This window comes from Nelumbo nucifera, chromosome 4 (genome assembly GCF_055504915.1).
Source record: "Nelumbo nucifera cultivar China Antique chromosome 4, China Antique-T2T, whole genome shotgun sequence".
Taxonomy (NCBI): Eukaryota; Viridiplantae; Streptophyta; class Magnoliopsida; order Proteales; family Nelumbonaceae; genus Nelumbo; species Nelumbo nucifera.
In genome coordinates, this window is record NC_142652.1 from 80,702,649 (window position 1) to 80,728,986 (window position 26,338).

General features: G+C 41.1%; 2 protein-coding genes, 1 long non-coding RNA gene and 1 other non-coding gene across 9 annotated transcripts; 1 reads left to right on the top strand and 3 right to left on the bottom strand.

The window, feature by feature from the left end:
• Positions 1-341: 341 nt before the first annotated feature.
• LOC104606215 (uncharacterized) lies at positions 342-15,670 on the top strand. Of its 5 annotated transcripts, none has more exons than XR_016085350.1 (2): positions 342-1,126; positions 3,678-4,093. XR_016085350.1 is itself a non-coding variant. In XM_088902854.1 (2 exons), exons 1-2 carry the CDS (start codon positions 671-673, stop codon positions 15,653-15,655), a joined length of 528 nt encoding a protein of 175 aa, XP_088758980.1. In that variant the 5' UTR covers positions 430-670; the 3' UTR covers positions 15,656-15,670. The 5 variants fall into 5 exon arrangements, 4 of the variants coding, with proteins under 4 accessions (XP_088758980.1, XP_088758981.1, XP_010269614.2 ...); XM_088902854.1 differs by lacking the exon at positions 3,678-4,093 and adding an exon at positions 15,584-15,670 and having other exon boundaries at positions 430-1,126; XM_088902855.1 differs by having other exon boundaries at positions 431-1,126; positions 3,674-4,070.
• Positions 15,671-16,774: 1,104 nt separating this feature from the next.
• Positions 16,775-19,561, bottom strand: LOC104606251 (subtilisin-like protease SBT1.5). Of its 2 annotated transcripts, XM_088902871.1 has the most exons (2): positions 17,401-19,561; positions 16,775-17,304 (listed from the first exon to the last, which is right to left on the bottom strand). In XM_088902871.1, exons 1-2 carry the CDS (start codon positions 19,319-19,321, stop codon positions 16,919-16,921), a joined length of 2,307 nt encoding a protein of 768 aa, XP_088758997.1. In that variant the 5' UTR covers positions 19,322-19,561; the 3' UTR covers positions 16,775-16,918. The 2 variants fall into 2 exon arrangements, with proteins under 2 accessions (XP_088758997.1, XP_010269647.1); XM_010271345.2 differs by having other exon boundaries at positions 16,775-19,555.
• Positions 19,562-22,332: 2,771 nt separating this feature from the next.
• On the bottom strand, positions 22,333-23,155 carry LOC148800768 (uncharacterized). The gene is made up of 2 exons (XR_016085151.1): positions 22,792-23,155; positions 22,333-22,675 (listed from the first exon to the last, which is right to left on the bottom strand). It is a non-coding gene; the product is annotated as an uncharacterized LOC148800768 (long non-coding RNA).
• Positions 22,352-22,453, bottom strand: LOC148800769 (small nucleolar RNA snoR69Y). The gene has a single exon (XR_016071873.1). It is a non-coding gene; the product is annotated as a small nucleolar RNA snoR69Y (small nucleolar RNA).
• Positions 23,156-26,338: the final 3,183 nt, after the last annotated feature.

The following is a 26,338-nucleotide window of genomic DNA, read 5'->3' on the forward strand; positions in this document are numbered from 1 at the left end:
ATTCGAATCCGATTAAATATTCAAATATCGAATTCCATTCGAATTTGATTAATTAATAATTAATAAATAGGTCAAATTAAAATGTTTATCAATCGAATCAGGACATATCCAAATTCGAATCTAATTAATTATTTAATAAAAATAAGATATCCGAATTCAACCGATTAAATATTCGAATTATCCGAATTCAATTCCATTATTTTAAATATCAAATTTAGAATTTTCGAATACCGTTAACACCCCTAAGTCCTTTGATTCCTCATGGGTTGTGGTCCTTTGTCTTTGGATCCGTGGTTTCGGTTTGGTCATTGGGTGGCTTTTGGGTTATCAGTTATCACTTATCAAGTCAATTTCCAATTATAAGGGTATTTTTGTCTTTCAAACTTGTATCGTAATTCGTGGCGTGGCTCCCTGCTGCAAGGGAGGGATTTCAATGGTTGCCTTCCAAATTTGACTTCCACTCGAATATCGGTCATTACATCCCACTTCCCAGGTCGTCTTTCGTGTTCGTCTTCCCTGGTTCATTTTTCTCCCCCTAAATATTAGGGCTTTATTCGCTATCTTCTGATCTTCTCGAAATCCTAATCCGTTTCAGAGATCCGAATCGAATTTCTCTGTTAACATAAAATATCCGAAATCAATCGAATTTCTGCAATATCCATTCGAAATCATGGAGATCTCCGCCATTGCAGACGCTGTTACAATAGCCGCAACGCAAGGTCTAGGGGTTGCCAAATTTCATTTGCGTCGCCATTATTGTACTTCCAACAACTATCTCTCTGCGCTATGCGATGCTTCCTCCCTCGCTGGCGTTCTGTCAATCTCTGCTGGATTTTCTCCTGTGGATGTCATGGCTCCGCCGACAGTCAGATCGAATTCTTACAGAGCCGCTCCCCGGACACTCACTAGGCAAAAGAGACGTACGAGGAGGAGATCTCTGACGGGGGATTCTGACAGCGGCGAGAAGGATGGGTTCTTCGGTGACGGCGATGATGGCCCGTTTGGCGGAGGCAGTGGCGGCGGCAATGGTGGTAGAGGGTGGAATTTCGACAGATTCGGAGGATCTGATTGGGAGGAGTCGTCATCGTCATCATCTTCTGATCCTGCGTTCGATTTCGTATACGAGGTACTTTGTTGGATCGTTCTTTCTAATTGCATGCATTTTGCCTTCAAGAGGATGGTTCGGACTCTGGCGGGTGGCATTGGAGATCCTTCTAGGGAGAAGGTCCCGATGAGACTAGTTTCGGTCTGCTAAAGCGGTCAAGGTTTCGCTTCGCATATTGTTAATTAGGTATCGAGGAGAATGGAAATTCTTGAATCGATGTATATATGTATATATGTTTCAAATACTGTAGTTCCTATTGTTTCCCCTGCATATCTTCCTGTAAAGATAGTAGTATGGTACTTTATTTTATATTCGAATATATATTCTTCCTTTTCTTCAATATATTAATTGTGACATCTATGTTCCTGAGATTGATCTGTATCTTATTCCTGTGTTCACCAATGCAAGAATGTGCAGTACCTTCTTAACATGAAAAAAAGAAGAAGAGGGGAGGACAAAGAGATATAAATTAACTATTCCTTAAGTAATAAAAATGACGCAAAGGATACGCCAGGCACCATCGTGTTTGGGCTAGACGGCTAGTACTTGCTACTCTCCCCTCTACAATTGATTTCTGGTTGCTCCCTTACCTTGCCAAAGCATCAGCCATACGGTTGGCTGATGTCGGTCTCCAGTTGTAATTTATTCTCAACCCCGTGTCCAATTGCTTTATCTCCATCATGAAATGTTCATATTTCCCAAGAACTTAATCTAGGTCCAGAGAATAAGGGCTAGAATATTTCCATCATGGTTTCTGAATATTCCGCCTGGGTTCTGCAGAATGCAACTATAAAAACTTAAGTTGATTGGTTTAAGGCAAGAGGAGATCAAAGCTGTATGTGGAAAATATCACCTTCATTGTTTTTAATATGTGTAGGTTTTTCCATTCCGGTTTCATTAGGTTTGAGAGTTAAGCTTTACCTTTCAATTTTTATTGGTATGTTGGTTGTAAGTTACTTGTTTGGTGGCCTTTTGTGTCCTTTTCCCTTGACTGAGTGAATCCAGATTATCTGTTCTGTTTCCTGTTGCTCTCTGCTTTGCTCACTAGATTAAAAAATTCGCAGATGAAGACATGATTAACTACCTAGTGAAGTGTGCTCAATTTTATGTTTTATGTGGTGTGACCGGTGTCTATTAAAATGCAGATAGTTCTGATCAGGGAACACCATATTACATCTTGGTGTAGATAGGATTCCAAAAGATTGTGAATTTCCTAACCATATAATTCTCCCTTTTTTCTAACAAACATCAACCTTTCATTAAAGATGTAAACATATTTACAAGAATTCCCTGATCTGGAATTTTAGTACATAGATACATCTTATTTTTACAAGCTGAAAGAGCAAAATGACGAGCCATAGCATTGTTTATCCTTTGACATGTAGGGAATTCATGTTCTTCACAGAGTCTTTTAAGTGTCTTTTCAGTCCAATGACATTCCAATTTTGGCCGGGTTATCTGCTTCACAATAGCTTCAACATCAGACAAAATGGGAACCTTCTTGAAATTCTTATGTTGGGGAAGCTCCAGGGCTCTTATAACAGCTCACCATTCAGCTTCAATTCTGCTCCTTGCTCTGCATTGGCATATTGAAGCAAATATATTGTAACTCATTTACTTTAAATTGATCTTGATTTAAATTGCTATTTTGGTAAATCTGTAAAATGTGCTGGAAAGATTCTGTGGTGAAGCCCAACAACTGTGTGTTCCACTGCCCGCTTGACTGAGAAGAACATGCACCTTATGTGTTCTGTTTTGCAGTTGGTTCCTTTCTTCCACAGTGAGAAACTCCCCCAAATAAAGTGGGCACCCAAGGGTCGTAGTCAACATCTATCTGCCTTCCATCTTTTATTTGCCAACATAACTCTTATTTCTCTTAGCACTTGTATTGTGTGCTTCCACCATATTGAATCAAATGAAGTCTGTTTGAGATTAAAGATTGACTTTCCTATCAAGTATTTCTCCTTAATTTCCCTAGCTCACCATGCATCATTTTCAGTAATTAGCCTCCATACCTACTTCCCAAACATAGCCTTGTTCATTTCAGCTACTCTTCTTTTTTTGGTCAATACCATTTCAACTTCCCTTCTAAATCCCCAGTCCCCCCATAGTATTTGGATTACATAGTTTTTCCCATTATATCCAATGCATTTTATATGATTCAGTCTCACCTTTCCGCCAAAAACTTCTTTGAACCTGTTCTTATTTATTTGTTATTTTCTTAGGAAGGAGAACATTTGACATGTGGTATAGTTCACTATGGACTGGGCCACTGTTCTAATTAGTGTGGTTCTTCCAACCTGTGAAAGCAACTTAGCTTTCCAATGAGCAATATGAGAGTCCACTCTATCAATCAACTCATAAGCTTTTGTTTTTGATTTGTTCACCTATAATTTTGCTCCCAAATGGTCATCATTCAAAATTATCCTTTTCATCCCTAACACCCTTTGCAACAGTATTTGGTGTCATCTATAGACAGCGTGACTGAAATAAATTTTGGAGGTTTACTTTTTGTTCTTACCATTGCAGAAACTTTTGCAGTATTTTGTTTAATTTTTGCAACTTCAGCCAGGTCATATAATTCGCCCTCGTCTGCTCCAAAATTTGCAATAAATCAGAGTAGCAATTAGAAGATTATTCCCGGTGACTAAAAGCTATATAGACAAGGGTGAGTGATTGCATTGTCTACGTCGTCTTAGACGTGATGTTTCATTGCCCATGGGCTTGACTTAGCAGGGCAATTTGTATTATTTCATTGTCTACGTCGTCTTAGAGTGCAAATCATTGTATTTTGTATTATTTTATATGCATTTGTACCTATATATTTGTATTTGTACTCCTTCCCAACTGAGCCAATAGTATCAGGCTGCTGTCTTGCTAAGCCATATACAATGGTAAGTTGTAATCCTTCTTATATAAATGACTTAAAGTGGCTTGTACATTTCTTGAGGGACGGAAATGGAACATGTCCTGATCACTGACCATAGCTCCTAGCCTTGTAGCGCATGCGCTGGATTTACCCAGATAGCTACTGAAGTTTCGTGATTTCCAGAATCCAGATGATCCAAAGGATGCCAAGTAGTTGTGGGATAGAGAAGTGGTACTGGAGAGTACCTACTCAACATCTCTGCAAGCCATTGATGGAAACACTGATAGATAAATGAGAATTTTGCAAGCTCTGTAGATATGCGAACTAGTTGGTTTTAGAAGATAACTTTGATGTTTCCTGCTGCAAAATGCAAATAATGATTTGATGAATTTTATAATGGATTCATCATTCTTATCAACCTTTTGTTAGTTCTGTGTTTTATCAATATACACCTGAGGTTTGATAGTTGACATAGGAAAGCTACTGACTACTCTTGCACTCTCGTGATTCATGAACTTTTTTTTTTAATGTTTTTATTATGAAAATGGAAATTCAACGTGATTTGCTTATGAATCTTATGTCGTTACTATGCCTCGTGAAGTGCCTTGATCTTCATTGTAGGCCTTTTCTTCCCATTAATCTGGGGGTCGGCTACCTCTTTCTTCGCCTCGTTTTCGCAAATAAGTGTTTAATATTAAGGGAAAATTTCAGATTAGTACCTTCAACTTTAGGGTTAGTTTCAAGTTAGTACCAGAAATTCAAATTGTCACTGTAGTCTAACTTTTAAAAACTGTAAAGTTGGTTCCTGCCGTTAGTGTTTTGTCTGTTATCTCGGTCATGTGACTACATGTGATGGTTAGAAATTTTTAAAATGTTAGAATTACCCTTTTAAGTAAATTTGTAGACCATTTTACCTTCTTTTTAGATTAGTTTAAAATTTGGGAAATTTAGGATTATTCAGCTTAACGACGATCATTGTTGTGGCGGTTTTCAGATTTGGCATTTCAGATGAGAGAGAGATGGCGTCGATGGGTTGTTGGCCACGGTCTTTTACTCTTGACAAGTCTTCCCCTTCATACAGCTTGAGGGATTACAGAGCCACGTGGTTACTGAACAAAGCACCTCGGCTAACTAATTGGGATGCCCAAAAAGTTGTTGGAGAGGACGTGACCAGTAGCAAATTAGAACCAAAATGATTCCTTCAATCATTGTAGCAGTAGCACGATACGTGTAAACCTTTATAAAATTGAGATAAATCAATAAACGGACATTGAATATCTTTAAATTTTACTATGTTTCAGTCACCTCTGTGAGCTGGTGCTCGGCACCATAGCTCGGGGTAAGGGAAAATCTAGGGCCTCTTCTCTTCCAAGAGAAGAGTTCGATATCAGCTTGGTATCAGAGTGGCACGGTTTGTCCACTTCCGCCATGGCTAACTTCGATGATCGGATGAGTAGCTTGGAAATGCGTCAGAATGGGTTCGACACCAAACATATTGAGATCCTGGAAAGTAGGGATGCAAGTTGGTCTAGATTAGGTCGGGTTGAGGTCAACCCTAGCCCAACCCTAAGTTCTAAATCCCTAATCTAACCTGACCTATCCAACCCTAACCCAATGGGTTGGGCCCAACTCAACATTCTTCCCATCCCTTAAAATCTCGTAGAACTTCTTAATCTCAGATCTTAACTCAACTTTCACTACATATATTAATCCTACGTTTTATTAGTATTTGTTTGTTGATGTTTTTATTGGTTCTTTAAGTGCAAAATTCAGAAAAAAGTGTTTGAAATGACTATAGTTTTATTATGAGTTATGACTTATAATAGATCTTTTATGGGCAACAAGCTATGAGTGGAAAACAAAAGAGAGGAGACAGAATAAAATATTCAAAAAACATAAAATATGTTATTAAGGTTTTAGTATTTCCAATTAGGATTAAGTGAAGTGATTATCTTAAAAGAAATAAATGATAGTATGTGGTGGGGGCTTTACAACTATCGTGCATCTAAACAAATCAGTGTATGATATATCATATATAGCATATATTTATATATGATATGTACTATTGAATTGGGTTCGGATTGGGTCGGGTTACCTGAGGAGTCAACCCTAACCCAATCCGAAGTAAAGCCAAGTTTGTAAATTTCAGCCCTATCCCTAACCCTAACCCTAACCCGAGCATCAACCCGACCCAACCAACCCAACATTTTTGGGTTGGTTTCGGGCCAACTTGGCCCTAGTTGTAGCCTTACTGGAAAGTGATGTAGCGATTTTTGGTTATGTATCAATTTTTTGGCTGAGTACCTCATCATTTGGTCTACTTCCAAGTGGCCGATGACTCAGAGGCCGAAGTGGAGAATTTTGCTGGGTGAGGACCTGGAGGCCGAACTGACCAGAGGGTCGAGCTGCCTATTAGGTGCCGAGCTGACCAGAGGGCCGAGCTGCATATTAGGTGATGAGCTGACCAGAGGGCTGAGCTGCCTATTAGGTGCCGAGCTGACCAGAGTATCGAGCTGCCCATTAGGTGCCGAGTTGACTGGAGTACCGAGCTGCCTATTAGGTGCCGAGCTGCATGTTAGGTGACAAGTTGACCAGAGGGCCGAGCTACCTATTAGGTGACGAATTGACCAGAGGGCCGAGTTGCCTATTAGGTGCCGAGCTGACCAGAGTGTCGAGCTAACCAGAGGGTCGAGCTGACTGGTGGCGAGCTGGATTCATTGTTGAGGTTCGTAGTTCTTTAGGCCTGCAAGGAATCAATGTCAGAGGACCCGGGGTGGCTAACCCGGCGAGGTCGCTCCGATGCTTAAGTCAGTACTCTCATAGTAGACTGCGAGCTAAAAATCATAAAATATGAGAGCTAGAATATGCTTACTTACCCCCCCCGCATGCCATTAGGGTTGGTGCCTTTATATCGGCATTGTCTGGCATGGGCTTTATGCATCGTATCCGAGATTCTCAAAGGCAACCGCCACGCACATTGACCACCCTCCAGATTGTTCGATACGTGGGCCAACTTCCAAGGATCATGGGAGTGTTGGGATATGCATGCCGAATTTGTCGGCGAGCACGTCTCGCAAGTCACAAGGTCGCCAGTTTGGCGCCTGTGCCAGGCCGCCAGTTCGGTGCCTGTGCCCGGTCGCCAGGTCGGTGGAATTGCCAGGTTTCCAGCTGGGACACCATCATCTTAGCTAAGGCAAGTTGTTGCCTAAGTGGTTCCGGATGTCACCTAATTGTTCCGAGATGCCATGTGTCGCAATGTCATTGGAGGGCCAAATCCGCCCTCATCAATTGCCCCCCACTCCCGAGCTGAAAGTAACTCGGCAAAGGGTGTAGATTGCTCCTTTTGGCCTGGAATGACTAATTCGATGAGCTCGTAAGTGTCGATCAAATTTGCTTCTCAGGTCAGAAGAGTCCAAGTGTTTGCAGCCTTGGGCTTTAGGAGCGACTCGTAGTCCACTTTCTTTACCCTTGATTTTGCCCATGCCGAAGAGGCGACTGGGTCTTATGTGGCGCCGAGATCTTTTATCAGCTCGGTACTTTAGCCCTTGGGCTCTGGGAGCGACTCGCAGTCCACTCTCCTTACCCTTGATTTTGCCCATGCCAAAGAGGCAATTGGGTCTTATGTAGTGCCGAGATCTTTTATCAGCTCGGTACTTTAGAGTTACGGCTGTGCTGCATCAGCCTCGTTAGATCTTTTATCAGCCGGTCACTCACTCCTACAAGAAGCTACTGGGAGCTCGACCTAAGGGGGCAGCACTACTGACTTTAGGTCATCAACTCGCACGGGAGCCTTGGAAGGCTCGACCGGCAAGGGGCGTCTGTGCAGTGCATCAGCCGCCAACTCCTGCGGAAGCCACGAAGAGCTCATCTTGTAGAGGGTACCTAGCGAAGAGGACTGATTAGGCTTTATCCGAGTTGAAATAAAGTCGACAGAGCTGCTTAGTTTGTTGGCCATCAACTTCCTGCATAGTCTTTGAGTTCATAAAAAATGGAAACTAGAAAGTGAGAGCTTTAGTTTCTAAAAGGTGAGAACTTAGCTTTCTGGAAGAGGAGGACTTTGTCGTTCAGAAGATGAGAACTTAGCTTTTTCTAGCGTTTCCCACAGACGGCGACAATTGATGTAGCGATTTTTTGTTATGTATCAATTTTTTGGCTAACTACCTCATCATTTGGTCTGCTTCCAAGTGGCCGATGACTTAGAGGTCGAAGTGGGGAATTTTGTTGGGTGAGGACCTAAAGGCCGAGCTAACTAGAGGGCCGAGCTGCCTATTAGGTGCCGAGTTGCATATTAGGTGACGAACTGACCAGAGGGCCGAGCTGCCTATTAGGTGCCGAGCTGGCCAGAGTACGGAACTGCCTATTAGGTGTCGAGCTGCATGTTAGGTGACAAGTTGACTAGAGGGCCGAGTTGCCTATTAGGTGACGATCTGACTAGAGGGCTGAGCTACCTATTAGGTGCCAAGTTGACCAGAGTGTCGAGCTGACCGGTGGCGAGCTGGATTGATTGTTGAGGTTCGTAGTACTTTAGGCCTGCAAGGAATCAATGTCAGAGGACCCGGAGTGGCTAACCCGGCGATGTCGCTCCGATGCTTAAGTAAGTACTCTCATAGTAGATTGCGAGCTAAAAATCATAAAGTATGAGAGCTAGAATATGCTTACTTACCCACCCCCCTCCATTCCATTGGGGTTGGTGCCTTTATATAGGCATTGTCTGGCGTGGGCTTCACGCATTGTATACAAGATTTCCGAGAGGTTGCCTAAGTGGTCCGAGATTCCCGGAGGCAACCGCCATGCACGTTGACCACCCTCCGGATCATTCGGTATGTGGGCCAACTTCCAAGGATAGTGGGAGTGTTGGGATATGCATGTCGAATTTGTCGGCAAGCATGTCTCGCAGGTCGCTAGGTCGCCATTTTGGCACTGTGCTAGGCTGCCAGGTCGGTGCATGCGCCAGGTTTCTAGCTGGGACACCATCATCTTGGCTAAGGCTAGTTGTTGCCTAAGTGGTTCTGGATGTCACCTAGTTGTTCCGAGATGCCATGTGTCGCAATGTCATTGGTGGGCCAAATCCGCCCTCATTAGAAAGTATGCGAGCCTTGCAATAACAAAGTAACTGGGATGCTAGCTATCAGAGGGGGGAGGGGGGGGGGGGTTCTGGTGAACGGAGTAGGGACCAAGAAGGGACAAGCAACTTGGGTAATTCGATGGCTTCATCCATTAGGCTGCTTAAAAATCAAGCTTCCTATGTTCTTAGGCAGCAATGTCAATGGATGGTTACTACTAATCCAACAATACTTTTCGGTCCAAGAAGTTGTAGAGGACCAGTGGATCTCAATTGCCACTCCGGGGTTCCAAGGAGTAGCGGTGGAATGGTAGCATGGTTCGAGGATCATCACCCACGTCCAAGTTGGTTAGGGTTTGTTAAGGCTCTCAACAATAGGTTTAGTGGGATTTAAGGCTCTAACTTTGCTGGTCAATTCTCTAGCTCACCTAGACCAGTGGAGTCTGGAGCTACATGGAGGAGTTTCAATGATTATTGGCTAGAATCAAAGGGTTGTCTGAAGGTTACCTCGTTGGTTGCTCCGTAGTTGGTTTGAAACTTGAAGTTAAGACTGGGATAGAGAAATTTGAGCCAACCATGATCAAGAGGGCTTTCAGGATAGCATTACTGGAGGAGGAATGAATGGTAAAGCGTAGAATGGTGTGTAATGAAGGTAGTCTGCTACAACCTACACCGGATGTAGTTGGGACCACGCCTACATAGGCTACTCAATGTCCACCAGAGATTAAAAGAATCACTCCGGCTAAAGCTCGAGAGAGGTGTGAAAAGGGCCTCTGTTTCCATTATGATGAAAATACACTCCCCCGCACAAGTGCAGGTCCCAGAAATTGTTTTGGATTTCAGGTTTTACTGAGGAAAAGGGAGGAGCCGACACAGGCTGAAGATCCAAACGAGAAGGGAAGTGCAGATGACCTCGAGACCTCATTCTATGCCATACCGGGTACCCATTCTCCTAGGACCATGAGAGTTGTGGGTCACCTACAATAGTAACCACTCACCATCTTGGTGGACAATGGATCCACCCACAATTTCCTTGACCCCAGAATCGTCAAAAGAGTGGAGATTGAGCTGTCTTCGGGTCACACTTTCCAAGTCCAAGTATCCAGTGGCGAGAAACTTTAGGGGTACAAAACTTGTAAGGGAGTGGAGATTAAGTCACCTGGGGCTTTGATTTCAGTAGACTTCCATCTCCTACATTTACAAGCCTCTGATGCAGTTTTAGATGTACAGTAATTAGAGACTTTGGGGCCAATACTCTGGGATTTTGCTTTACCATCCCTACAATATACAGACACCAAGGGAACTTACACTCTAAGAGGTTTTTTGCTCCTAAACTTCTACTGATAGAAGCTAAGGTGGCCACCAAGGCAGTTGACAAGACCACCCAACTCTTCTTACTGCAGTTGGTCCAAGTGGAGGCCAAGACAATTTCCCTAACTAAAGACCCTGAAGTATTGCCTCTATTATTGGAGTTTGGAGGTGTATTTAGAGAGCCTACTAGGTTGCATCCTAAACGACTACAGGATCATGCTATACCACTAATTCAAGAAGAAACACCAGTGAATATTTGGCCTTATAGGTATCCCTTCTTCCAAAAAAGAGAAATTGAAAAGTTAGATCATAAAATGTTGTAGGAAGGGATCATTAGATAAAGTAGCAGTTCCTTTTCTTCACCCGTGTTGCTAGTTTAAAAGAAAGATGGAGGTCGGCGTATGTGTGTTGATTATAGAACCCTCAACCAAGCCATAGTGAAGGACCAGTTTCCTTTGTTGATCATAGACGAGTTAATTGGTGAACTTCATGGAGTCCAAATTTTCTCAAAGCTAGATTTGAGAGTAGGGTATCATCAGGTGCGTGTAAAGGAATCAAACATCCCCAAAACAACATTCAAGACTTATGAAGGACACTACAAGTTCCTTGTGATGCCGTTCAGGCTATGCAATGTGCTAGCCACTTTTCAGGCCTTGATGAATCAGATATTCAAGGACTACCTAAGGAAGTTTATTCTAGTCTTTTTTGACGATATTCTGGTATATAGTCGAAGCAAGGAAGAGCACCTCATGCATTTAAAGTTAACACTTAACCTACTAAGAACTCACCAATTATATGCAAAGCAGAGCAAGTGCAGTTTCATACGGACTGGATTAGCTATCTTGGGCATATTATTTCAGCCCAAGGAGTAGAGGTTGACCTAGAAAAAATTGAGGGGATGCAGAACTGGCCGAAGTCCACCTCAGTTAAGGGACTACAAGGTTTCCTAGGCCTCATTGGATACTACAGAAAGTTTGTAAAAAATTATGGAACCATTGCAAGGCTCCTTACTCAGTTACTTGAAAAGGGAGCTTAGGGTTGGGGAGAAGAAGCAAAACTAGCTTTTCAGGCCCTTAAATGGGCTATGACTACCACACTTGTGTAGGTCATTCCTGACTTTAGCAAGCCCTTTATAGTAGAGTGTGATGCTAGTGGCAGCATTTTTGGGGCTGTACTTACTCAGGAAGGATAACCATTAGCATTTTACAACAAGGGATTACTGAACAGAGCTCAACATGTCAACTTATGACAGAGAACTTTTATCGGTTGTGACAACAGTCAACCACTGGAGGCCATAACTACTAGAAGGGCAGTTTAAGATATTAACATATCAAAGGAGCCTGGGGTTCATTCTACAACAACAGATAACCACCCAACTTATTAGAGGTTACTTAGCAAGGTCTTGAGTTATGATTTCGAGATTTGCTATAGAAAGGGGCAAGGAGAACATCGTAGTAGATGCTTTGTCACATAGGGAAGAGAAGGAATGCTTAGCTCTGTTGTTTTTAGTTCCCTGGTGGATAGAAGAATTAAAAAGTGAAATAGCAACTGATCCTTACATACAAAAATTAGTGTAGAACCTTCAGGGAGAGGGAGCAGGACAGTCAAGGTGTCTTTAGTAGCAAGGGCTCCTGTGGGAGAAGGGAAGGTTAGTTTTGAGCCCTGACTCGACTTTCAGGTAGAAGATCTATGAAGAAGCTCACTCCACACCAATGGGAGGTCACTCAGGGTACTACAACACCTTGCATAGAGTAAGAAAGACTTGTAAGTGGAAGGGATACTTGAAGGAAGTGAGGGATTGGATCCGAGGGTGTGGAATTTTACAAAGGCATAAAATAGAAAGTGTTCTTACCCCTGGGATCCTACAACCATTAACCATTCTTGACCAAGCATGGATGGATATTACATTAGATTTCATTGAAAAACTGCCAATGTCCCATAGGAAGTCCACTATCCTTGTCGTTGTTGATAGACTAACCAAGTATGGTCACTTTCTTGTTCTTTTTCACCCTTATACTGCACAAGATGTGGCCAAAACATTCATTGATGGAGTCTTCAAATTTACATGGACTACCTTGCTCTATCGCAAGTGATCGTGACCCTTCATTTTCCAACAAGTTTTGGAAGGAGTTATTCTCGTTGTAGGGAACCAAGCTCAATATGGGGTCTTCTTATCATTTCCAATCAGAAGTTCTGAACAGAACATTGGAGACTTACTTGAGGTGCTTTTGTAGCTCCCTGAGTGGTGGTACAACACCACCTATCACTCTGCCACTAAAACCACTCCATTTGAAGCTCTGTATGGATACCCAACACTTGCATTACTAGAGTATGTGCTCGAAACTACCCATTTAGTAGTAGTAGACCTAGAACTCAGAAATTGGGAGGCTATTTCAACACAACCCAAAGACAATCTGAAAATAACACAAGCTTGAATGAAGAAGATGGTAGATAAGGCAAGAACCGAGTGCTCGTTCAACGTGGGGGATTCGGTTTCCTTGAGGTTACAACCTTACAAGCAGACCTCAGTTGCATTGAGGAAGAACCAGCAGCTAGTTGCAAGTTACTATGGGCCCTTTGAGAGGTAATTGAGAGAATTGGACTGGTAGCCTACCAATTGAAATTACCAGAAAATTACCACCTGCACCCAGTGTTCCACGTTTATTGTCTTAAGGCCAAGGTGGGGGAAAATAGCCATACGATACCCAGACTACCCCCACTCACTCCAGAGGATGTCCTCCATACCATTCCGAAGGCAGTCCTCGATCGTAGGATGGTCAAGAATGGTAACAAAGCCTCTACATAGTGGCTGATTCAATGGGAAGGAATTGTCCCTATGGATGCCACTTGGGAAGCCTCTACATAGTGGCTGATTCAATGGGAAGCCTCTACATAGTGGCTGCTGCCATGCCAAAAATCCCACCTTCACCCTATTGGCTAGATGCTGCCATGCCGGAAATCTTCCAAACACATTTCTCTCTTGCTGCTAGTTAGGCCCCGCCTCCGCCTTGGCACTTCCCTTGTAAATAATAAATCGGACATGAGAAGAGAAGGCTGGAAAGATCCTTGGTACTTGTTTTAGGTTCTAACTAGCTCCTCATCATCAAGATTTTTTTGGTATTAACATGAAAGGCATAAGAGGCCATTGCGTGCATTGGTGCTTGGCATTGAAGAGAACCTCGATACTATTCAAGCTAGCAAAGATCAAAAGATGGCCTCAGCCGAGCAGTTGGTGCTTGAACTCAGCAACCTTGATCTCAGAGAAAATGCTCTTCTTGATCTCTCCAAGGTAAGCTCCGTTTATTGGTTTTTTTTTTTTTTTCCAACCCTGGTGTTTGCTCCATTTTGATAAAAGAAGAAAAGAATCAGCCTTTAACTCATGTTTTGTCATTAGACCTGTTCACCTACTTTCATTTACGGTTCAAGATGCATGAGATTTTGCACATCTAAGGAGGCCAGTGCGACAGCCAAATCGGTGTCAAGAGGATTACCTTGTAGGCAGTCATAGATCTCTTCTAAGAGGATTTTGCACATCTTTGGTGTAATGCCCGTTGGCCTAGTTATTTCTGACACCTGACTATGCAAAAAATAGCCGATTAGAGCACAATGAGCGCAGCCCGTTTTCGTTTTCTCCTTCTCAGTGAACTCAACAAGCCAGCCCCGTTATTTCCAGCATTGGAATTTCCAAAGAATAACTGATTGGAGTGAAATGAGTGCATCCCGGTTTCATCGTCTCCCTCTTCGTGAATTCAACAAGCCAGCCCAGTTATTTTTGGCACTAGACTATCCAAAGAATAGCTGATCAGAGCACAATGAGCGCAGCCTTATTTCATCATCTCCCTCTTCGTGAACTCAACAAGCCAAATAAAAGTTGTAGAAGAGAGAGAGAGGGGAGGGAAAGAGAGAGACAGAGAAGGTTGAGAACTAATGTATAAAATTTAGAGCAAACCCTAGTTGTTGTGGCGACGAGTGACAACTTCATCTACTCCGGCAGTGGCGACGAAGTGAAAACACTACGTTTTTTAGTTACCTGAGTGTAAATAGGCAAAAACCCTAATCATATAGGGGATAATATCAATTTCTGATCGTTGTTGGTGAATTTAATCATTGGATAAGTGATCTTTGGCATCGATTTCCCATGCAAACAATCAGGGGATAATATGGGCAGCTTCGTCATTTTGAGAAATTTAATACGTCTCTTCTTCAGATCGCAGGAGGTGTTTATGTCATTATACTTATCAGTTAACAGTTTTGAACCAACTTGACAGTTTTTGTAAGTTCACGTACCGTTGTGACACAATTTGAAGTTCAGGTACTAACTTAAAACTACCCCTAAAGTACAACTCTTTACTCCAGTTCTATGACAGGAGTCTATTGAACACGTTCTTCAAACACAATCTAATCCCTCCCTATCATCTGATACCTTGTTATGGAAAAAGAATAATTCAGGTGTTTACACTATTAAGTCAGCATATTATACTTTTTAGAATATCCATCTGTTCTCATCAATAACCAGTTTCAAAAGGTCACATATTTCAAAAACCAAAATTCCATATCGTTATCAAGTTTATCTTAAGGCCCTATGGGATGGAATATTGACCAACGTTAAGCAGGCCAAGTGGATGCCCAATGGACAAACTCCGTGTCCTATGTGAAAATTCAGAAGAATCATTTCATCACCTATTCTTCAAATGCCCTTATACTAGGGCTTTGTGCGGTGCCGTACAAATTGGTATTAACCCAGAAGGGGTTCCAATCTGGCCATTACACATATTCATCACTAAATGGCTATCTGATCTTTCTCTCATGCTGAACAAACAAGTGAATATGTACGTCTCTCAGTTCCAATTAGCACTGCATCATATTTGGAGGGCTCGTAAAGACAAGTTGCATAATAATATCCAAATTCAGCCCTAGACATTTTAAATCAAATCAAGAGGGTTATGGGAACCTATGAGACTACGAGGAGAATACTTTGCATTTCAATGGTCCATCATCAACATCTAGTCTTTCTCATGAAAGCAAAAATGCTTCCTTTTATTTATTTATGGGAAAATCTATGATGCGTGAAAGATATGGTATGGAAAGACCACCCATGAATTTTTATAAATAATATCTTATTTGCTACCATGTTTATGATTCCAGTTTATTGATTAGTTGTTTTTGAGATATCATATATTTTCCATATCATACTTGAACCCTTTATGGATAAATGGATCATATGACTCCAACACAGGTACAACAGGAATTGGGTATGTTTATATTGCTTCAGGAGGCTACCAAATTAAAGCAATCAACAGCGCTATGATACAGAAGTTCGAGCTGTGATTCAAGGACTGCAACAAGCCATCGAAACAAATATCATTTTTTTTTATGCCAAAAAGCTTATAGATAAGCTTAATGGCTCTAGATAAGCTCATCTATAAGCTTATAGATAAGCTTACGGATAGATCAAGTTCACGCAGACATTTTCCCTGCACATCTAAGATGTTTTGATCTTGTAAAGTTTTGGTTCATAAGGAGGGTTAATAATATTTTAGCTCTCACCTTGGCATTCCTGTACATATAAAGTAGAGTTCACATGAACGATCTAATGTTGCACTGATGTTAAATAATTAATATATCTACTTTTACTTAGGAAAAAAAAAAGAAAGATACAGTTACAATTGCAATTGGATAATTCTCCATTATCGACAATGATCTAACCAAGCTTGTCCTGTGGAAGTGTTTGAGTTGAGATTTTGGACAATGATAACTGGATATACAACTGTATGTATCAGGACGGGTTTATTGTTGGTCTATCCTCTCAAGTTGGACGATTTTTATCTGTACAGTTGACCTGGAATTATACTCTAATGACAATAATCTCGATTCCAGTTCAACTGTATAAGATGCATAGGTGGAGACTGTCGCCTTTGTTTTCTCCTAGAGTGAAGTTAAAATGAAATAGTGAAATGTGCCAGTCTTTTAAAAAGGCTTGCGAACACAAAAAACCTTTTATATGTTCTTGGTTGTCAACAATCCTTTAGGCCTAACAATGTCTGTGAATTTTACGAAAGCACAGACTTGATCTTTTATATGTAAGGTGAAGTTTTTGAATAAGTTGATGTTCTCTAATACATTTCCTTCATACAAGCTTGAAGTGTAAATAAGTTTAAGTTCAGTATACATCGTGTTGAAACTTAATTAATTATAACGGGGATAATGAGAATTGAACATAAACCACTTGATCAAAATGACTCTGACCATTTCAAAAAACCATTCAACCTAAAAGTTTAAGTGAGTTCCTTAAACTAGTTTGGTACTGTATTTTGCAATTAAGAGAAGGTGCCAATTGGATGGGTTGGGGTGAATTATGATCGAACTATAACAGCTGCAACTTAACTCACCCATTTATTTAACAATTAACACCCACGCTCAATAGAGATTGCCATGAAGATTATGTGTTTGAATCGTTTCCTTTCAATGTGCTTAACAGCATCCTCTGATTAATTATGAGAGGATTGGTTGTGACTACTTTCATCTTAAACTGTTTGAATTATTCACGAAAGCTACCATTTGTACTTTTTAATTAAATGTGAGAAGTAGTTGTGTATCTCAGTAAGGTCACTACAATGGGTGAACTCACCAAGTGTCTCCCATCTGTCCAAGTCAACCTTCCATACTCACTCGATTTTCCGGGCGCCATCTCCACCTTCTCTGCTGATATCTTCACTTTGTAGCTCTGCTTTTCGCCCTTGTTGCGGAATTCCATCTTTGGAGGATCCACCGTCACTACGGCCCCTCGTGGATTCTCAACCGTTACGGCGTAGCTCGATGCACCGTTCCCAACGTGCGTCACCGTCCTAGTGACCTCGATCGTGAATTTAGACGGTCCAGATTGTTCAGAAATAACGGCAATCGAGGGGTAATTTACATTCCATGGCATTGGCACCTTCTCCTTTCTTCTGCAATTCACTGCCCTTCGTGCAATCAATCGAATATCATGACGTGTGTAGTTGGAAGCACAGAGGAAATCCAAGTAATCATCCACCGTAAGATTGTAGACCAAACCTGGATCTACGGCCTTGTCAGGGTCAACGTGTCCCGAACCTACGCCCCACGTTGTTGATGTGGTGTAGTTACGCTCGTCTAGCAAACCTTTCCCCGTGTTGTCATGCATATAAGCGGTGGTCATAAGCGCCGACCGGATCACCGCCGGCGACCAGTCGGGATGCGCCCCCTTAAGCAGAGCCGCCAGGCCCGAGACGTGGGGGCAGGCCATCGATGTACCTGAGATGATGTTGAACTCCGTTTGCCTAGTATCTGATGGTAACCCTGTGGGGCCTTTTGTATCGGTCCATGCCGCTAGGATGTTGACACCTGGGGCGATCACGTCGGGCTTCACGATGTAGGGTGAATTCGGGTTGGGCCCTCGTGATGAGAATGAAGCGACGACAGGTGCCGGTTTGACACCCAACTGGGTCCCATGGAAAACGATCGTTGCTCGTGGGTTATGTGAAGAGCTGATATATTCACGGAGGATGCGCCCAGCCGACTCTGTGATAGCTAAGGCGGGAAGAAGGTAAGCATCGGCTACGAGACCCTCGCCGGCCGGGAAAACGTTGGTCGCAATCATGCCCGCTCCACCTGCCTCCTTAACTGCGGCCCCCATTGCGGCACGTGAAATCCCGCTGTAGTCGCACAGAACGATCTTTCCACGTACAAGCTCTGGGTCTAACGACTTTGGCGTGCAAAGAGCTGCAGTTAGAGCTTCACTGCGACCCAAAATAGTCCGGTTTCTACGAATCACCGTTGCGTTCCATGCGTAAACCAATGGCAGAAATGTCTTCTCGGGTAAGGACGGTCCACTGTACAAAGAAGCTCCGGTGATGACAGGGCCGTTCTCTAATAGAAGGTCGGCAGGAAATCTCCGGTCGATTGTTCCTGCTCCAATCGTCGTGATCCAGGGAGCTACATTTGTGACGGTCGTTGTTTCAGGACCGTTGTTTCCGGCAGAAGCCGATACGAACACTCCTTTTTCCATTGCACCGAAAGCACCGATTGCGATAGGATCCTGGTGGTAGGGAAGAACAGCCCCGCCGAGGGATAGGGAAATCACGTTGACGCCATCTTCCACTGCCTTGTCTAGGGCGGAGAGTATGTCAGAGTCGAAGCAGCCCATGTCCCAACATACCTTATACACTGCAATTCGAGCTTTCGGCGCAATTCCAACGGCAACACCGGTGGCATATCCCAGCATCGAAGCTTGCGGGACGTCGCTGCCCGCTGCCGTAGATGCCGTGTGAGTTCCATGTCCAATAGAGTCTCTTGCCGACCTGAATTCGGTGGTTTCGTTTAATTTTCCGGCATAGGCTTGGTATCCCGATAGAAAGTATCTGGCGCCAACCAACTTCTTATTACAAAGGGTCTTGGGAAATGCTTGCCCTTCGGTGCACTCGCCCTTCCAGTGGGCAGGCACGGGGCCAAGGTCCTTATCGTCGAAGCTCCTCCGTTCGGGCCATATACCAGTGTCGAGAACGCCGATCACAACGGAGGATCCGTAGTCGGAATCAGCCAGTAGACCGCCTGTGCCGTTCTCGACAAGTCCAAGGAATTGAGGCGACCTAGTCGTGTGAATATGACGAATTCGATCCGGATAGACACCGAGAATTCCAGGGCGCTTCTTGATTTCTTGGGCCTCTTGGGAGGTTAGCTTTGCAGAGAAGCCATGGAATACAGTTTTATAGACATGAAGCAAATCGTAACAGTTGCTTTCTCCTTGGTGAAAGGTGGGATTTTGAGAGGCTAGTGGATTAAAAGCCAGGCTTCGAAGAGTAGAGCTGTACCAGTGCTCGACATCGGGGAACACAGAAGGTTTCAAGTCATTCTGGACCTGGACGATGAAGGTCTGCCTCTTGGCGTTATTATCTTCTGCAGCAGAGACGGAGAGGGCGAGGCAATTAGCAAAGACCAGAAACCAAAAGAGTTCCATATGGAACACCAGGGAACTGAACAAAAGGAGAAGAGGCGAATATGGGTAAAATGTTCTATGTAGGTAAAGGGAATTTATAATGCTTCAGAAGAGAATCAAATCTTCAACTTTAAGTCTTCAGGTAGTGAGAACGACTAGAAAAAGACTTCATTACATGCATAACAGAATGTCGAACATAAGGCATGGGACTCGGGAGGTAAGAATCAGAGACCAGGGACCGAATCTGCTGTTCTTCGCACAAGGCGCCTCACACCGACCGCACGGTCACATCCCACCGTGCATTGGAAATATCTTCCGTACTCATATGTTATTATTTACCGCACGTGGAATGTGAATGTGAGGTTGTTGCGAAGCGCCCTGTGTGAGGAGCTATTGCTAGTAGGTATAAGTTTGGACTTTGCAGTGCTTATGTGAAAAATAAGTATTTATTCTAATAACCACTTAAGAGAGTTTGGTGAAAATCACTTAGGGAAGTAATGAAATATAGGTATTTATCAAAAGGGTAAATTGTTTAAATCTCCCTGAACTTTCTAACAGTAAGTTTGATAATTACAATCATCTCCCCTCAACAGCTCTCAAAAAAAAGAATGGCGTTTGGTGAAGTGACCCCAAGTGTCACATGAGCATAAGTGATCTGAAGTCCGCGGGGCATAAGCTGTTGATGATGGTGCTTGAGTCTCATTTGATGATGAACCTTAGGTGCTTAAACTTAATCACAATGCAATATGCTTCCAAGGCAGCCCACGCTTCAGGTTCATTGATTTAGAAATCCCCTAACCCCTACAACTTACCCAAAATATGTATCCATTGTCATCTCTCATAATCACCCCAATTGCACACCTACCGTCATTCTTCTTTTAAAGCATCAAAGTTTATTTTAACCATGCCCCCGGTTTCGTCCAATTGATGAATAATATGTTATTGTTAATTTGGTTCGTAGTAAGGACCCTTCTGGATTCCATATACTCAAAATTGATTTTGTCAACTAGACAGTCTAGACTATAGGCGGGAATATTATCATTCTTGAATATTTTCTCATTTCTTTTCTTCCAAATGTTCTATAGTGCTATAATTTGCCAGATCTGCAGGAGTATCGTATTTCATATTAGATCCATTTATAACCACTCTGTCCCACCAATCTTTAATGTCTTCATTTGGTATAGTTGAGGCCTTGAGGGAAGCTTATCCCTAAATGTAACCCAAACTGGTTTGGATTATTCACATTGGAGAAAGAGATGATTTGTGTCCTCTTCTTCACCACAAAATCAACATCTAACGTCATTCCTTAGTCCCCAATTTCTCAATCTCTTTTTTTTTTTTTTGTCAATATTTTGTTTCGGAGAACTAGGTATATAAAGAATTTTACTATTGGTAGACAGTTCAAATTTCATATACACGAAGTTTCAGGTTAGTCAAGCAGACCCCCTATGGTTAGGATTTGCAAATAAGAGGCAAAAAATGTCCCATGTAATTAATTACTATTGAAGCAGCTTTTTATTAAAAAAAAAAAAACAATAACAATAAAAAAAGAAAATTTAAAATTACCGCTTTACCTTCGAGGGATTGATATGAAAGGTAAATTTGAACAATAAATCAATTTCAGAAAAGAGTGCGGAAGGGTTAGGGCTAGTGATTCGTATGAAAAGTAAATTTAAAAAAGAAAAAGAAAAAAACATTTTGATGAAAAGTAACTGTATGGGTATGTTGTACATTTCCATGCCTCATTTTAGAAGATTTTAACAAAAGGGGGTCTACTTACAATTATGTCACAAAATTCAGGGGTAGTGATTGCAATTATCAAATTTTAGGGCAAATTTCCGCAATGATAAAAAAGTTCAGGGGAGGTTTCAGTAATTTACCCTTTTCAAAATCGTAAATAAGTGATTATTAATGTATTCTCACCCCACAATAAGTGCTTATTAAAATAAATACTTATTTTTAAATACTCCCAAACTTAGACCTTCTATGTTTGGAGCAAACTACTAATGGAAAATGGTCATGGTGCACGCCACTGCATAAAAAGTCTGAACGGCGGTGTTGGCTGGATCGCCGTAAGTACCGACCCATGAGATGAGATCACAGTAAACACGCCCTGTATTAGAGTGTTTCCACTTTCCCATGGACTGATGGACACATACCAAATGAGATAACAGATTACCATATCGGGAGGCAGTATAGGGTCCATAACTCCATATCAGCCCAGGCCCACTGGTAATAACATGGTAATTGGTTTGGGCTTGGGCCGGTGAAATTCATGTCAAACTCCAAAGCCCCACTTGGGTAGGACTCACATTATTGCAATAGGTTAGGGTTGTTTGGACTAATTAGGTCGTATGTGTGTCACCATTCACCAACAGGATAGAAGGAACGTGCCATACACTTGGGTTTTGATCATTCTACAATCCAGTCAGATCATAACTAGGCTTATAACCAGATAGCATCTTTGATGGAAATTAATAAAGCAAAAATAACAAATATCAAATCCCGACCAGTTAGCATATCAGAGTGATTCCTAATTGCCACATTGGGGGATGAACCCAGAACCAATTTTCCCATCTATTCATGATTCCTTCCTTATATTAGCTAGTGAATCAATTTGTCCAGCTCATAACTCTGATTCAAGCTCTGGAGCATCTTCAAATTGCCAATTTTAGATTATTCAGTGATCAAAATGTTAATAGTCATTGTCATAAGCTCATAACATTATTCTTAAATTTATATCTTAGTTGAGTTTTGGGAAGAAGATAAGTTTGAACCCTAAATACCTAAAATCGGAAATCAAACAAACAATTATCAACGTCTGACTTCATACACTCTATACATAGCTTTGGATCGTGAAAACTCAGATACCATGATGATTTTATTGAGATTAATTGTAGTAGAAAGGAAACGATTTTGAAAAAGAAAACAAATAAAAAAGTGTAGTTGAACGAAAGAGGGTATTATTATCACAAAATAAAAGAAAGAATTCAAAGGGAACAAATAGATATTGAAAAAGAAGGTATACACTATACAGGACCAAGAGAGAGGTTTGGGCTCAGAGAAAATGGAATGGAGATGTTTTCCCAGACCTCCGATTAGAAGGTCTCATAATGAGCTGGGATTAAAAATCTTGTCATCATTGCATCCGCAACCTCTCCCATTGCAAACAGGAAAGAAGAAAAAAAATAATAATACTTGTTAGAAGTTCAAAACACAAAAATTGGATAAACAAAGCAAATAACAAAAATCTCCATTTCATTTGACGTTGTGAGGAGCATCGGAAATAAGAGTCTGGAATCGGAACAACATTCTCATTCCTTGTAGAACAACATTTTCTCATTTAAAGGAATGATCATTCATTCCCTCTCTTGCCTGGAGAATAAAATCCCATTTCAACTGATTTCAATTCCTATCTAACCCAAACAAACGATGGAAATAAATCATTCCATTCCAATTCCAACCATAAACCAAACCAAAGGGACCCTTACCTCTTCACCCGTTCTTTAGTCTAAACAACACCCACGCACACAGTAGACAAAAAAAAAGAAACATTGGAAAACATCAGCGACGCAATGACGGCCTTGCCAACTGCGATGCCTCTTCAGTCCCCACCCTTTTAAAAAGCGAGAGGCCTTGATGATTAGGGTTAGGGTTTATACGTATCTATCAATTTCGGTGGGACTGTGGATGTAGGTTGGGACTTGAGATGCGGGTCCATCCAAATGAGATCTGGTCCATCGGTCCATCCAAAGGAGACATCCACAGTATTAGGATTTAGGGTTACACGTTTTGCTTAGCAGTTAGCAATGTACTTGCGATTGAGCGTTTCCCAGTGGATGAACGGAGATAAGCTCTGGGCCAGACCAGATATCAAGCCTCCTGCGCCTGATGAAAACAGAGGTTGGAGGCTGGCCCAAGACACCCGGCATGATATATAACCACATCTTGAGTCTCTATGTGTATGGCATGGATTGGGCTAAAATATAAAGGCAGCTGACCAACTAGAAGGTTTAACATACAAGCCCATGATGGCCCAAAATGCATGCCCACTAGAAAAAGTAAAAATGAGGAACGTTGGCCCAGTATTGCTAAGACCAGGAATACTAAAACTTCAGTAAATAGCATCTCAGGAGTGGGCTTTTTCCATTTTCAAAGAGAAAAACCACTCCTCAAAAAGAGTTAAATCGGTTAACTCCACTCAGAATTAGTTTCTCCTATACTTATACAAAAGGCTATTCACTCTCAAAACCGTGAGAGTCGTTAACACTACTTTCAAAGAAAAAGTTATCTTTATACACAAAAGAAGACCCACTCTAACTAAGGTCGTTACCAAGAAAGGGGTAACAGCTATTGAGTTTTAATCAAATACAAATTCTTAATTGATTTAATCTCTACCTGTTTCAAGCGGAAGGAGCAGGGTAATTAGGTAAGCAAGTCAAAGGAATTTGAACTTGTTATGTCTTAATTTTTTGCTATTGATTTTTTTTTTTTGAATTTGTTCTTTTTTTATTTTTCCAACCATATCAGATTAGAAGCAGCCATTCAAAAAACAATAGACGTTTTGTAAATCTGGCATTCTAAATGTTTGAAGCACATTTTCTTTCTCCAACCCATGTCAGATCACAAGAAGCCATTGCAAAAACAAGAGACATTTTGTAAATTTGGCATTCCCAATGTTTCAAGCACAACCATTGCTCTATATGCAATCAAACAAATTGGGTTTCAAAGCCAACGATGCAGAGAAGGGCAAAGGATTCAAAGATGGTGGATTGCATCAAAAGGCAACTGATGGGAGAAGAGTGCAATTGTCGAATTTCTTGAGCAAAATCCGTTATGATAGAAAAAGCTTCTAAACGAGATTCTGCTAGGGTATCCACGTGTAAATCTGTTGTTGTGCTATTCTTTTCCAATGATCAAAGATGTTGCTTATGAGTCCTTATCTTTTCTATGTAGAAAGGTTTTTTGTGGTAGGAGGGAAGGACTTTTCATATTCCATTTTTTAAGTTCATGTATTATATTGTATTTATGTTTTCACCGATTACAGTGTGTGTTCATGGCGGTTTGGTTTTGGCTTTTCTTTTTACTGGTTAGAACTGATTTGAGGAAGTATATTAAAAACAAATTGTGCAACTAATCCTCTCTCCCCTCACTAATCCTTTTATTAATCTTCACTAATGTGGTTAATTACAAATCAGCCCTTAAGTGGGGCGTCCAGCTAAGCATAAACTTAAAATAACTTAAAAAGAATTTAACATGCACATAAGACAGGTCCATTAGCATACAAAATAAATAACCTACTACTGAAACATAAAATAGACACTAGGGCCCATTCGGCCCAGTCTCTCTACACCATCCTTTACTCTTCTTACCTTTCACCAGTTAACTTTTTATAGATATTTTCTTTATAAACTTATAATTCATGTGGCTGCTATAACATCCTCTGCAAGATGAAGTCTATTTTCAAACTGTCACCACAAAAGTGCAAACTGCAGGAGCCAAGAATCCCCACCTCAATGCTATATGTTAACTTAGTCTCAAGTAATTAAGCACTTTGGAGGAGGTTATTCTCACACCTACAAAATTTGTTTTTATAAGGTAGTCCAGTTCATTTGTCAGTATTTAGTATTAAATATAGAAACTCAAATTGAGCATGCTTTAGAAACATTAGAAGGGCAATATATCAGGGACTTGTTAAGATAAGAAAAAGAAAAACTAGCAAGGAATTAGTAGTATGTACATATATGCAGGGGACTACAAATTCTGTAATGGGACCAAGACCAACCTTTGATATCCTCTATGATGAAAATCAGCTGACCAAATATCTTTAAACATACAAAAAGGACAAATGATGTGTCCAATCACCATATCCTTTTTGAGCATGATGTTCATGATGTTGTTTATATGGTCTATCCAACAGTGCACAAGCATATTTAAGCCGTTGATATGGAGAAATTCCAAGTGGTTCAATGGATAGTGTCGAAGCTAAGAAAGACAAGGGGTCAAATTGGAACTCTGAATAGATGTTCCAAGGAAACATGTAAATTGAATCTTGTTTTAGTTTTATCCCCATCGAAACTAATCTACTGGGATGATTTGTTTTTTCTTTAATGGTGTTAAATATGTCAATCTGATTTTTTGTAATGTTTAGATGAAAATAATGTGAAATATTCCATTGTTATGTTTAATCATTCATGCAAGGTTGAGCTTTTGGTTAACTTGCTCTTATCTGTGATGCTCATGCAACGATCACTATTCCATGAGTTTCGTAGGTAAACTGGTCTATAATCGCATTTAAACATTAATTTCATCTTCATTTCAGAGTTTGAATTGTCTAAATTGGGTTGTTGATATCAATTTTATTTACAGAAGGAAAAGGAATCACAATTTGATTTTAAGGTAGAATTTACTATAACAAGCAACAAGCCTCTAATGCATCATTACCAAAAGAACAAAGGAATATTGGAAGTAGTAGAAGTTGCAAAGGAATATTGGAAGTGGAATAATGGTTGTGAGGAAGGAGATGATGAGTCAAGCAATATTAGCGGTAAAAAATAATTTAAAACCGAACTAGCCCAACCTATTTGCTAGAAGATAGAGGATAGGTGGTGAATGGTAATATTGAGTTGTGTTGGAAATGCTAAAAAGGAATGCAGTTAAATCGAGATTGGGAGATACAAGGTTAAGAGCACTAATGAATGTGTGGAGTATGGGAACTTGAATGGCAAAGTAGTGGTTTAGCCCATTAGCGCTGGTGGGATGGTTAATCCATCTGTCCCAAAATGGGCTAAATTGAGAATTGGTCGGTGGGCCTAAGAGGTCAACAAAGTTTCAAAGCTGATTGTTTGTAATCCAGTAGAGAAAGGGTGTATGCATTGAAAAATATGAAAAATTAATTAAAAATATAATAAAACAAAATAAAAATTACTTAAATATAATATAAAATAATTATTTATTATTATAAGTATTGATAAAATTATAAAACAATGCATTTTTTAAGTTTTAAAATTTGTTTTCTTAATTTAAATCCTATTATAA